The following is a 14,158-nucleotide window of genomic DNA, read 5'->3' as shown; positions in this document are numbered from 1 at the left end:
GGCATAAAAAATTAAGTTGGTGAACAATATTGGGTAAAGGAATAATATATGTGGCCATGGGATCACCTGCTTTCCTGGGCTGGAGCTGGAGAGAAGTGGGAAATGCCCAGCTGCCTTAGTTGGAACTGACTCAAAACTTCATCCGCTTTGGTTCAGTTCTCAAAATAGGGCACATGACCTCTAAGTAAGACGGTACAGTAGGCTGCTATTACACTACATTGCTGCTCCTACAGCCCCTGCTACCAATTTGCTCGCTCTACAGAGCATAGGAGGAGGTAAAATTTGACACTTGCTGAGTTTCAGCGTTATCTTGTTTTGTAATGCATTATCCATAGCAAATTTACCACTATCTTTAGGAACTGAGATGACATCTGCTACAGAGTGGCTTACACTTGTCTGTCTACTGCTTTCAGTGTCATGTGTCTGACATGAATTAACCTCTTATAAAATCCAATGTGAAGGAAGAGAATCGCTCATTGGAGGTGTCCGCGCTGCTTCTCTTGACCTACTTGGAAAACTACTACTCAACTCATCGGTTTCCCCCATTGCAACACAGCTGCAGAAGGCAGTAACGGGACCACTTTTAACGGAATTTGAAATGTGCTATATATACACTTGTATGTAATAGCATTATTTCCAAATCTTGCAAATCCCATTTGTTATTTTATCAAGCCCGCTATAGGTTCATTTTTTTCCACAGAATTGGCACAATGAGAAAAGATAGCCTTTTCTCTTCACAGATAAAGATCCAAATTGCATTTTATAATCTGATAATTATGTAGTTTGATTTTTTAAATAAAACAGATAATCTCCGTTCCCCGTTCAAGATGAGATCTTAGTTGTTAGTGACAGCTGTTAAAATGCTGCTAAAAATAGATATAGTGTCAACCACTAAAAAGCTAAGTGCTCCTGTGAACCACAAGCAAAAAACAAATGAGGTTTCTACTGAATCTGTGGAAAATCTGTGAGCATCTTGCATGTACTGGGAACAGTACTTTAGTCTTCCAGCAGCCATCTCTGTATGTAAAACAAGGGAGGGGGGGAAATCAAACATTTGGTTTTAAGATAGATATACTCCCTCATCTTTATTTTCTCTCTCCTTTTTGTTCTTAAAAAAAAAAAAGAAGGACTGAGGCTACCTCCAGGCATTTCAAATGCCTTTTTAATTTACACCTTTGCCCTGAAAAAAAAAAAAGAATAGCAGGAAGAGTAAAACAAAAGAAGCACAATCAATCAGCCAAATACTGTTACTATAAATTAACATAAAATAATTGTGCTCAGTACAGCAGTTATTGATAGACTAGCCAATGTGCTTGAGTGCTTTTTGCGTGACTGTGATTTTCCGGGTTACTTGCAGAGTTGTGTGGAACTTTCCTCTGCCTTGGAGTTGCAGCCTCCAACCCATCCGCAGCAGCTCTGTCCGATTAATAAATTAGCTGTATTCCAAACCAGATGCATGACACGAAATGAGTAAAAAGAGAACAGAACCGTTCGCATTCGATGTTATAATACATCTCAGTAGGTTCCTCCTTTTTAGCTACATTATGGCTAAAAATAGAGCACTAGTGTAGGCACAGTGAAATATGATTTGCTTCCAATAATATAGCAAACTAATTGTGAAATTAAGCTATTGAACGTGCCGTTATCTGCAAGTCTGGCCTTACCAGCACTTTATGCTTCCCTGTTTAACATTTATCAAGTTACTCACAAACTCTGATGGATGCAAACAACAGCTGATAAAACAGTTGCCCTCTCCAAGGCCCTGATCCTACAGAAGCTTCGGCACAGGTAAAATTCCATCTCTGTGAGCAGCTCTTTTAGATGTCTAAAGACTTAATTGAAGGTATTAAAATAGCGCCAACTTTTTCCTCCCTTCGATGCCTGATAATTTTTTTTCTTTAAGATGTTTAAATGAAGAGACATTTAATGCCCTGAACTTAAAAATAATCAGCTTTAGAAGATCTTAGCCACAAGTGAAATATTAATTCAAAACCAGTATTGATGTTAGCACTGATTTTTGTTATTAATGTCTGAGATGAGGACGGGTTTGGCTCCACTGCAGCCACCTGAGCGCTGCAGGGATGTGCCCCCCGTCTCTGGCATCATCCCTGGACGGCGAGGGGGACAGAGAGGGGGACAGAGAGGGGGACAGAGAGGGGGACAGAGAGGGGGGAAGAGAGGGGGACAGAGAGGGGGGAAGAGAGAGGGAAAGAGAGGGGGACAGAGAGGGGGACAGAGAGGGGGAAAGAGAGGGGGAAAGAGAGGGGGAAAGAGAGGGGGAAAGAGAAGGGGATAGAGAAAGGGAAAGAGAGGGGGATAGAGAAGGGGGATAGAGAGGGGGAAAGGGAAAGGGATAGAGAAGGGGAAAGAGAGGGGGATAGAGAAAGGGAAATAGAGGTGGACAGTGAAGGGGAAAGAGAGGAGGACAGAAAGGGGGGAAGAGAGGGGGGAAGAGAGGGGGATATAGAAGGGGGATATAGAAGGGAAAAGAGAGGGGGGAAGGGGGGGGAAGAGAGGGGGAAGAGAGGGACATAGAGAAGGGGAAAGAGACATGGGAAAAGGGGGGGAAGAGAAGAGAGAAGAGAGGGAGATAGAGGAGGGCAAAGAGAGGGGGGTAAGGGAGGAAGAGAAGGGAGAAGAGAGGGAGCTAGAGAAGGGGAAAGAGAGGGGGACAGAGGTGGGGAAAGAGGTGGGGAAAGAGAGGGGGGAAGAAAGGGGGGAGAGAGAGGGAAACAGAAGGAGCTAGAGAAGGGGAAAGAGAGGGGGACAGAGAAGGGGAAAGAGAGGGAAAGCGAGAGGGGCAGAGAGGAGGGGAGAGAGGCGCGGAGGCAGCGGGAAGGGGCCGCCTCCTCCTCCCGCAGCCCCGTCCCGCTGCCCGGAGGCGGGGGGCTCCGCGGCCGCCAGCGCCGGGAGAGACGCTCCGCCTGGGGAAGGGCGCGGGGAGACACTCCTCCCCCGCCGCCCGCCCTGCCTCCCCGCCGCCCGCCCTCCTTCCCTTCCTCCGGCGGCTCCGCGAACCAGGAACCGCGGCGGCCGGGGGGCTCCGGCCGGGACAAACCCCGCGGCGCCGCCGGGAGCCGCCGGGGCGGGCGCTGCCGGGGGCCGGGGCGGCGCCGGCCGAGCCTGGGGGTGGGGGGGTGGGGGGGATAGGAAAAAGTTTACACCCTCGCCGCTCTCCTCCCTCCTCTTCCTTGGTGGCGCAGATGGGAGTTTTACCTGGAATGACATAAGTTTGGGGTTCTTTTTTTTTTTGTTGTTGGTTCTTTTTTTTTATTATTTTTTTGGGGGGAGGGGGTGGGGGTCTCCCTCCTTCACCCGCTCCCCCGAGTCTTTTTTCCCCCAAATCCTCCCGTCCTGGATCCACCCCCCTCCGCTCCCCTCCGCCGGCGGGCGAGGGTGTGACCCGCGGGAACACCCACCCACCTAGGCGTCCATGGTGGGAGCTGTCAGCGCGGCCGCGGGTCCCCGCCGCCCCCCTCTCCACGTCCCTTCCGCGTACTTTTATTTTTCTTTCCTTTTTTTTTTTTTTTTTATATTCTCATTATTTTTCGGTGGCGGTGCACGCTCTCGGATGGTTTGCTGGCAGTAGCCGGGGGCTGTGCCTCCTCCTCCTCCTCCTCCTCCTCCGCCACCATGTCGTAGGGAAGGTGAGTGCGCGGAGACTTGCGCGGGGAGGCAAAAAGGAGCGGTGGAGGGTGGGTGTGCGGTGTGTGTGTGGGGGGGGTGGTGTCCGCCACACCATCCCCGGCGTATCCAGGTCACGGACAGTCCCGTCCCCATCAGTGAAAAGAAATAAAAACAAAAAAGAAAAACTTCCCGGGAAGGACGCGGGGAAGCGAGCGCGGCGGCTGCTGCTGCGCGGGGTCGCGCCGCCTCGGGTCGGTATTTAGTAGAATATGGAGAAAAAAATTAAAAAAAAAAAAGGGGGGGGGGGAAAGAGAGGTGCGGCACGTGATACCCCAAATCCTGGGGCTGTTCTGCTGCGCCTACCGAGCGCTGTACGAGCCCCGCTTCCCCGGAGCGCACCGCGCATCCCCTGCGGCCGCGGTGCGTGCGCGCAGGGATGGGGGGACGCGGGAGCCGATTTTTTCGGGGGAGGATGCGCCCTTCCCCCCCCTTTTCCCCCTCCTCCGGAGCGGGGTGCGCGGGGTGCTCCACGGGGGACACCGCTGTCACCCCCGCCGGGCCGGGGCCGCCCCTGGGGGGGGGTCGCTCGGGACCGAGCGTCGGAGGGAGTTGGGAGCGCATCGCTTGGAAAGTTTGCTCGGCGCCTCGGTTTTGTTTATTTATTTATTTATCTGATTATTTATTTATTTATTTCCCCCCTCCTGTTTTGCTTCCCTGGGAAAAAGCCTATTTCTGCAGCCGGGACGCGGGGGGAGGGCGGCAGCATCCCGGGAGCCGGTGGTCCCTCTCGCTGACCCCTGCGCGGGGGCGCAGGGCGGGATGCGCGGCTGCCGGCGGGGAGCGCAGGACGAGTCCTTGAACCCTCCCGCGCTCTCCTTTTTTTTTTCTTCTTTATTTATTTCATTTTTTCTTGATTTATTTCATTTTTTTCTTTCTTTATTTATTTTTCCTTTATTTATTTCATTTTTTCCTTTATTTATTTCTTTTTTTCTTTATTTATTTCATTTTTTCCTTGAATTATTTCTTTTTTTTCCTTTATTTATTTCTATTATTTTTTTTTTCCTTTTATCTGTTTCATTTCACGGTTAAATCACCGCTGCGTCGGTACCGCGCGTATTCCTAAAGGCGAAAATCCCGGAGAGGGCAATGCGATGCCCGGCCCTGGCGCGGGTGGCCGCACCCCGCGCATCTCACCTGCCCGCGGGCGCGGAGGGGAGGGGACACACACACGCACACACACACACACCGGCCTGTCACCCCCTGACCCGGTGTCACCTCCGGAGGGGAGGTGGCAGGAGAAGGCGGGGGGGGGTGGAGGGATGTCCCGTCTGCGGGGTTGGTGGCGCGGGTTGGGGGGGGCGGTGGGTAGGGTGGGATGCGCGGTGTCTGCGCGGCCGCGGCGGCCCCTGCGGCTTTAAGGAGATGCGTTTCGCAGCGCTGTGTCGCAGCAACTTTGTATCAGTCATGTCGCCCGGCGGGTGAGTGACGGCGGGACGCAGCCAATGGGGCGGCAGCCCGGCCCCGGCCGCTCCGCGCTCCCGGTCCCCGCCGCCAATGGGGGCGGGCGGCACGCGGGACGTAAACTCGAACTTTATGTGGGCATGTGACATGTTTTTAAAAGGACTTGGCACCTTTTCCCGTCCCCTCCCGGGTGCCGCTCCGTGTCGCCGGGCGGCGCGGCGCAGCGGGGGAAGGAGGCGGGGGGGGGGCAGCGCCGCCCGCCCCGCCGCTCCGCGCCGCCCTCCGCGCCCGCGGGGGCCGCAACAGGTACCGCGGGGACGGGGAGGGGGCGCCGGGGTCCCCGCGGGGGTCGCGGCGGCAGCCCGGACCCTCGAGGGGTCCGGGAGCGGCGGTGGCGCCGAGGGGGAAAGCTCGTTTCTTGCCCGGGGAGGGAGGGAGGGAGGGAAGCGGGTTCGGGCTCTCGGGATTCTCCGCCGGCGAGAGAGGGAGGGAGGGAGCTCGGTGGCTCCCTGGCACCGCCGGGTTCCCCCACGCGTGACGATCCGGATTGTATCTGGTGCGGGGGGAGGGCTGGTAGGGGTGCAGAGCGCTGCCTTCTGCGCCGGGGAGGGGTTTGGGGGGGGGGGTGCGGTGATGCTCCCCCGAGCATCGGGGAGATTAGCGAGCTCGGTGGCTCCCGGGCACCGCTGGGATCCCCCCCCCCCCCGCCACGCGTGACGATCGGTGGGGGTCAGGGGTGCGGAGCGGTGCCCTCTGCCCGCGGTGGGGTGAGGGGATGCTCCCCCGGGCGGGTGCGGGCGATGCGCGGTGCGCGCTGCCGGCGCGGCTGTCAACGCGTTCGGGGACCGAGCGAGCAGCCCCGGGGGACCGGGACCTGGGGAAAAAGCAGGGAAACCCCCGCCCAGCCCTGGCCCTGAAACTGGGGTCCCCTGGGCAGCGTTTTTTTTTTTTTGTCGGCGAAGCGCCTGATGGGCAGCGAAACTTAAAGAAAATCCCGTTGACAAACGCCGGGAATTGAGAAGTGGGTGGTCACTTCGAGCCCTCGGTTTGGTTTTTATGAAGCTTCGGGTTTTCCATATCTAGGTGACCTTTTGGTTGCAGGGATACCAGGTACCACTTGGTTTTTTTATTTGACTGTTGCTGCGAAACTGGTTTCATGCCTGATTGATTGGAAACTCGTACTGCAGAGGGCTGTGTTTGTTGATATGTTTAGGGACGAAATACAGTACTTGCAGTGTCCGAGTTCTTCTTGGCAGGGGGGGACAGGGACTCTGGGGAAGCTGCTGTGCTCATAATATAAGCTTTCTCCTGCAGTATATCAGATGTAGATGGTCTCGGTTTCAATCCGTAACCCGACGCATCTTCTGTTGTTGTCTGTGAATGTTTTAGCCCACAGTCAAAGTGAGTAAAAAGGCATGTCTGTGCAGTAGGTGAAGCGTGGATGCCGTGGATAAACATGCTAGTCAAGTTGTAATAAGTTCTGCTTAGAAGAACAAAACCAGACCCTTACGTTATCAGCAATCCGTGAGATGATTATTCAGTTCTGGTATCTGCCGAACAGCTTGGAGGTGACGGAAACCAACAGCCCCAAACAATCTCTTTGTTGCTGCGTTCTTACTATTTTTTACCTGTCATTTTAAACCCAGCTTGTATCAAGCCACCAATAATCTCTCTGGAGTTTTTCGTTCCTCTTGAATATTTTTACCAGACAGTGCCTCTGTCTAGAAGTGCAGGACCAGGGCATTTTCATTTATTTTTTTTGTTTCTGTGACCCAGATTTTTATTTGCCGAAGTTTTAAAGCATGCTTGCCTACTGATTATGCATGAAGTTTGAAATTTACTGCTGTGGGAGAGGTCGCTACAAAGCTCATGCACCAGCATAATGTTCGGCCTGTAACTGAGATTTCCTGATACTCAGTGATTCTGCTGGTGGTTCTGAGGTTTAAAATTCACTTACATCCTAATTTTAAGCCTTAACTAAGTTCCTGGTTTTCAGAAATTCTGGTCACTCACAGCTGCAATTGATTTCTCTAGGAATTAGGCTTGCTCAGCACTTAAATCAGGGGTAGGTGATTATATGGGAGTGACTTTATGTGAAAGTAGGCACTTCTGTCTGAAAATTTTAGTCTATAGGAAGGTGATTCGATACACAGAATGATATTCTAGTAGAATCTGTGCTTGAGGGGAATGTAGGCATAGGGCCATAGTTCTGTGTAAGGCAGAGAAATACTTGAGTCATTCATTTTAAGTTTATTTGGTTTGTTTTTTATAATTTTGCATGAAATAGCATTTCTAAGTAGTATTAAGTAAAGGGATTAAACACTAAATTGAAAATTGGAAAACTAATACATTCTAAAAGAAAAAGATTTGCTTAGTATTGATATTGTAACTATCGCCACTCAAATTTCTACAGTTCTAATGATATTGCGAGCCAGTTCCTTAAAAGCAACATTTTTTTTAACTTATACATGATTTTCAGAATAATGGAGGCTAGGTTTTGCATTTTTCTCTCTGCCTCAAGAGGATGACGTGCAGGATAGGAGGTATTTAGGATCTATGCTTCCCTCTCAATCTAGTCCCTTTCCTCTGTGGGCAGAAATGTTTTCCGTTCAGCTTCCACATTCTTTTTCTCCCAGCTCAGCCCATCCTTCGTGTCTTCTCAGGTGGCTGTACGGGTGGACGTTTGTATAGCTCTGAAAGGACTAGTAAGCGCCCAGCTCCTAGTAGCGGCCACTTCCTTCTAGAGCATCCTATGTTATGATGGATGATGAAGAGAAACCCTCTTAGCTCACCAGCTTCCCTTGTTTTGCCGTCCCTGTAGTGTGGCAGTGGAAGGTCTTCAGAGGAGCACGCTTGTCCTTGGAGGAGCAGAGCTGTGATACAAGTCATTTCCACAGGCTTTATGTCCTGCCTAGCACCGGCGTGGTCCTCCTTTTGGGAACTCTCTGTTTCCCCTCCTTCAGTGCTGCCCCTTCCCCTTTTACCTCCCAGGTCCCTGGGGGAGGGACAGTCCACGGTGTTGCTGGCATTGGCCACGGGGCTGCAGCCGGCGGGAGTGGGTGATTGTTCTGACCTTGCCAAGCCATTCCTTTTGGGGCAGGGCGGGGAGCAAGAATTTGGGTCTTTTCTAACTGCGGAATGCTTTTCTCTCAAAACCCATAGCGCTGTCATATCCGTGAGACCTTTTCCCTCGGTTTGATTGAAATTGGACAGATGTTTGAGGGATGATGGATGAGGCAGAGTAATGGGACTGGCAGGCAGATAGAGAGGAGGATAGACAGAGTGAGCGGATACGCCTTGTTTCCTTAGGAAATTAGGAAATTTCCTTAGGAAGTCGCACTGTCCTGTCATTTATTAATTTTACTTTTTTGTATATGTCTTTGCTAGTTATGGAGACAAAAGGATACCACAGCTACCCAGAAGGCTTAGATATGGAGAGACGGTGGGGTCAAGTTTCTCAGCCTGTGGAGTATTCTTCTATAGGTGCTGGAGAGCAGACTGGTGACAGTAACTATATGGAGATTGTAAATGTAAGCTGCGCTCCTGGTGCTGGTGCTTTTGCCAACAGCGGTGCTCAAGGAAACAACAAAGAAAAACCTGAGCTACTCTCCTGCCTGCAGCAAGACAGCAGTCAGCCTGGTCTTTTGCCCTCTGACATCAAAACCGAAACAGAGTCGAAGGAGCTGTCGGCAACGGTGGCCGAATCCATGGGTTTATATATGGATTCGATACGAGATGCCGATTACCCCTACGATCAGCAGAACCAGGGGAGCCCAGGAAAGATCTACCAGAATGTGGAGCAGCTGGTGAAGCTCTACAAGGAGAATGGCCATTGCTCTTCTCCCCTTCACAGCACCAGCAGGCCCTTGAGGTCTTTGATGTCAGACTCTGGGAGTGCTGTCAACGGTGGTGCCATGCACGCTATTGTCAAAAGCCCTATCATGTGTCAAGAGAAAAGCCCTTCAGGCTGCAGCCCTCAGAACTTGGCTTCCTCAGTGTGTAGTCCTGCTGGAGTTAACTCTGTGTCCTCAACTACTGCTAACTTTGGGAACTTTGCCGTGCACAGCCCCATTGGCCAGGGAACCCCTTTGTCACACTCGCCAAATGTTGAGAACCGAGGGTCAATGTCGCACAGTCCTGCGCATGTTAGCAACGTGGGGTCTCCGCTTTCTAGCCCTATAAGTAGCATGAAATCACCGATTTCCAGTCCTCCCAGTCACTGCAGTGTGAAATCTCCCGTCTCAAGTCCCAGTAATATCACTATGCGATCTTCAGTCTCCAGTCCTGCAAACCTGAACTCGAGGAGCTCCATTGCCAGCCCTTCCAATGCCAATAATAGGTCCACTCGTTCTAGTCCAGCAGTTAGCACTGTGGGATCATCCATCTGTAGCCCTGTAAACAACTCCCTAGGATTCCTGGCTTCTGGCACGCCAGTGGGACCTAGCAGAAGCCAAGATACTGTTCCCAGTCCAGAAACAAAGGACAAGGGTGCTCAAGGACTCAAATTTCCTAAGATGGAGGAAATGGAGAATGCCATCTCCAGCAATAGTCAGATGAACCTTGTTCAGTTCATAAAACCTGAGCCAGATGGTTCATTCGGCAGCGCATGCATCGGTGACAGCAGCAAAATAAACTCTGATTCCCCCTTTTCAGTACCAGTGAAGCAAGAGTCGGCCAAGCATCCTTGTTCTGGTGCCTCTTTTAAAGGGAATCAAACAGTAAATCCTTTCCCATTTACTGATGGCTCATATTTTTCTTTTATGGATGACAAAGACTATTACTCTCTTTCTGGGATTTTAGGACCACCTGTTTCTTCATTTGATGGAAGTTGTGAAGGTAGCGGGTTTCCAAATTCAGGCCTACCTGTGGGAATTAAGCAGGAACCTGACGATGGCAGCTATTACCAAGAAAACAGTATACCATCCTCTGCCATTGTGGGTGTAAATTCAGGTGGACAGTCATTTCACTACAGGATCGGTGCCCAAGGCACAATATCTTTGTCACGACCGGTTACTCGAGAGCAGGCGTTTCAGCACTTGAGCTCGTTTCCTCCAGTCAGCACGTTAGTGGAGACCTGGAAGTCGCATTCGGAGTTGGCATCCAGAAGAAGTGATGGGTATCCAGTTCTAGAGTACATTCCAGAAAACGTGTCCAGGTGAGCAAGCAAATCACTGCTGGAGATTCTTCCCCCTCCTCCCCCCACCTTCCCTGCCCCCTTCTCCTGCATTAAACAAAGTATGAATTAAAATGAGGAGCAAAGTGGTATTTTTTAAGCTGATGCGTAATTCTTTGTTTGCATTTTAGGTCTTATCATTAGATTTGCGGGTTTCTTGCTGTATTTTATTCTGCCTTTAATAAAAACAAAGTGCTGGCTTTAATATTTAAAAAGAACATATTATATTCTATTGTTATTAGATTTGAAAGTGTAGCTTTGTATGTTTATGAGCTCTTAGAACTATAAATGTTGTTTTTCCCATAATGAGAGCTTAGTAAAATTGCTCTTGTGTGTCCTATAATGGTTACTCTTTCTTAGCTGGTGTTTGAATGTGTTGTACCTCAGATGAAACATTGAGATGAGGATAAGAAAACGATACTGGTAGAAATCTGTTTTTGTTATGGTTAAAAATTTGCACCAGACTTTAACTGGTTAACTTTTAAAACTAAACCCTACAAGCCTGTGGCAACATATTATTTCTGTATTTTAACTGTAGGAACATTTGGTTTGTATATATAGAAAAATGCCTCCAGAAGGAGGAGGGCTGTTAGAACTTGATGCGTTTGGAAGGGATAAATGGATAAACTGATTTGATCACTCTTGGTGGAAGAGAAATGTGATAGTGTCATTTGAATTTGTGTTTTGTGGCAGCATGTATTTTTTTGTAAACAGGTGTTCATGTATCTCGTAAAGGACACTTTCATAAAATTCTAGTTTCGTAGTCAATATTACAAGTTACTAAGTGCATCTGACATCATGACTGCGTTACATTAGTTCCGTAGCCTCTTTATGTATCGTACAGGCTCACCAAAAGTTTGTGCCAAAGCTCAGCAAAATAACTGGTAACAGAATTTGCATTCAACTTTCTCAAGTCGGTTTTTCTCATAATGAGATACACAATGGCTCTCAGTGAAAGAAACATCTGCCTTATTCTTGAAGTGGGGTGAAGAGGATGCATAGCGTTTCCAATCTGTGATGCAGCGTATTGCTGAAAAAAATAGTCTTGCGTGGAAAACAATATCTAAAATGTGGTGGTTTTGAGGAGGTAAACCAGCCTATCTAGCCGAGAGAAAAAAAAACAACTCCAAACCTTTAAATATTTCCATTTTATTCTCAAACACGTCCAGCACCTCTACAATCTCCTTGTCATTTTCCAAGCCATACTTCATTTTTTATTTAGCTATTTCAATTATGGTATCTAAAGAATGCGCTTTTAAATACAACTTTCTCAGCTTGAAAGGGCTGTATCCCCCCCTTCATGCCGAACTTTGCACCTAGCTGGATATTTGTTGTCACTCAGGCTTGGCTTAAACTTACTTTCTTGGATCAAGGAAGATGAACTTACTGTTTGCTCGTTATTTCACTGCTGAAATTTTCATAAATTGCATTACTTGTATAGTGAGAAAAGTTCACCAGAAGTCTGATGGTATGCCTGAAAGTAAAGACCCAATATTTTACTGACTTTGTAGTTGAACACTGTTACTTGGGCAAGTAGCTCCTGCCAGCTGAGAAAGCTCTTACGTGAGGAAGTGCTGCTTGTGCAAAATTGTCATCCATTGTGGGGACAGGTACAATAAACAGGGACATGCTGGTAGGAGCATATTTGTCATCAGTACTTGCATTTTGAATGACATTTTCCCAAGGCTTTTGAAGGAGTCGTCTGATCTGACATAGGTTCACAGTAGCTTTTCTCATCTATTTACCTCTAGACCAGTAAATGGATAATCTCTGTCATCAGGTGCAATGATGACCTAGGCTCGATATGCTTTTCTGGTCTTGTTCTCTATGCTGGTATCTCAGTAGGATAGGCAGGTGAGTGTAGCTGTTACTTTGCAGGATGGAAATCCTGAAATTTTTAGTGCTCAGAGCCATTACTGCATGTGTGGAATTATCTTCAGGTGATCAGATCTGCAGGGTTGCAACACTTCAGGCATCCTGATCTGTAGTTCAGATGAGGACATGTTTCATCATTTCAAATCTCTTCCTTCAGACCCATTATTTAACTAAATATTGCTCTTAATCTGCTTGGCAATGGCTTTATGCTAACAGGTACAGCTGGGAACCTTTGCAGAGCCCTTACAAGTTGCAAGGTAAATTCATGTAGAGGTCATTTTAGCAGTATAGATGTCTAGGGGCCTGCTCAGATATTCATCTGCTGATAAGATGAGTCATAAAGGTTCAACATAGGATGTCATGCATGTAAAAACTCAGTCTTGCTAATGAACCTCGAGTTGATCTTTACCTTTCTCTTCATTTCTGTGTCACATTCCAGCTAAACCAGAGGAAATCACATGCAAGTTTGCTCATGTTCCAAAGTGTTGTAATAAACCACGCGTAGTTAAAAACCATGTCAGACCCAACATCCCAAGGCGAGTTTCATTTATCTCGTGTTAGCACAGTATGGGAATTGGAGGGTCTGTCTTCCTTCACGTCACCAGAACACCAGCATCGTACTCTGCATCCAAACCAGTTCCTTATTATTTCCAGTCAGTTTTTTTCTTGATTTGTCAGCCATATCAGGCATCAGTCATTTTTCAAATGGCATGTGATTAACCCTTCAAAATCTGCAATATATTTAAAGTTTCTGATATTCTAAGTCTTCATCTTTTTTTTCAGGTATACTTACCTTGCAATATCAATTGCCATAAGTAAAATCTAAGGTAAATGGAAGAAATAGGCTACATGCTTCTCTAAAGCCAATAGGTGACCAGCATTGAGTATTTGATGTTTTGGCTGTGTTATTTTCTGAATCTTGATATGGTACCCTTTTTAGACTGCTACTGACTTGCAGCTTAGGTGGTGAAAAGGAGTGGGTGAGTAGGAATGAAGGAGGCTTTTCACATTGAGATCGAATTATTAGAACATCACTGTAAAAAATTAGAGTTTTTTCCATATTAGAATATCACCTTTCTTGAGTTGGTTACACTTGCTGATAGTGTCTGATAAGCATAGTTTAGGCATTTAAAATGCCTTGCTACCTTACTGACTGTGGCCACTGTCAACTAGAACATTTCTTTTTTCTTCCTTAGTTACTTTTATTAGGCGTCCACAATTACTGTTCTTTCAAAGAAAGCTGGTGGTAGCCTTCCTTATAATATCGCACCTTGTGGTATTTGGGGAATGAGAGCCTCTTAAGCAAAACCAAGTTCCTTTATTCCTTTCTAAATGTTTTTCTTCTGCTAATATGCATGCAGAGCATGGATTTGAAAGGTTTTTAGCTGTTTAGTTTTCAGTTGAGGGTGGATCTGTGTGTATAGATCCCCTGCCTCCACACCCTCTGAATGACATTTCTAAGAAATAATGGTTTCTAAACTAAATAATTGCAAAGTGGGCTTGACAAATAAGGTATGTGTGATGCCATTGATGGAAACCTACACTAAAAATCCAGATAAGAATTCATTTTAAAGTAATTGCTCATCTGAATGAGGGTACCAGCCTAAGCCTCGTGGTCATGCCAACTATGCATTTTCAAAATGGCATAAGGAAATATCATGGCTGCTTGAAACAACAGTAAAAATTGAGGAGGATGACCTCTCTGCTGCTTTAGCTCTCACCTAAAGCTTCTTCTGCAAATGTGCCTTTTCCCTCTACTTTCTGTGTTAACTCATGTATGTACACATACATGCTCGTTTGTCTCAGCAGTTGCAGTGAAAAAGGGCTGATATTTCTACTGTAGTTTCTTCCAGCAGTTTCACTGATGGAATGCAGTGTGGGATGAATTCACAAGTTTATTATGTGCTTTTATTTAAAAAGTTTACCATTTTAGCATAAGTTATATATGCCTATTAGTAATTATGTTTCAGTTGTCATTCAGACAGGGAGATTTCAGTCATTGTTTCATGCTATTTGAGAGTC

The 14,158-nt window shown here is 47.8% G+C and overlaps 1 protein-coding gene across 2 annotated transcripts in view; it reads left to right on the top strand.

Moving 5' to 3' along the window:
* Positions 1 to 3,502: 3,502 nt before the first annotated feature.
* NR3C2 (nuclear receptor subfamily 3 group C member 2) overlaps positions 3,503 to 14,158 on the top strand; it is a 210,429-nt gene continuing 199,773 nt past the window's right edge. Inside the window, exons 1-2 of one of the 2 annotated variants that reach the window (XM_069855329.1) lie at positions 3,503 to 3,647; positions 8,476 to 10,243. In XM_069855329.1, coding sequence (XP_069711430.1) covers positions 8,478 to 10,243 — 1,766 coding nt within the window. In that variant the 5' untranslated portion in view covers positions 3,503 to 3,647; positions 8,476 to 8,477. Of the gene's footprint in view, positions 3,648 to 8,462; positions 10,244 to 14,158 lie in introns of those variants that run through there. The other variant, XM_069855328.1, reaches the window with a different exon arrangement.

The sequence above is a fragment of the Phaenicophaeus curvirostris genome, chromosome 4 (assembly GCF_032191515.1).
Source record: "Phaenicophaeus curvirostris isolate KB17595 chromosome 4, BPBGC_Pcur_1.0, whole genome shotgun sequence".
Lineage (NCBI taxonomy): Eukaryota > Metazoa > Chordata > Aves > Cuculiformes > Cuculidae > Phaenicophaeus > Phaenicophaeus curvirostris.
Note: the sequence above shows the minus strand (reverse complement) of the source record. Positions and strands in the feature narration are given on the sequence as shown.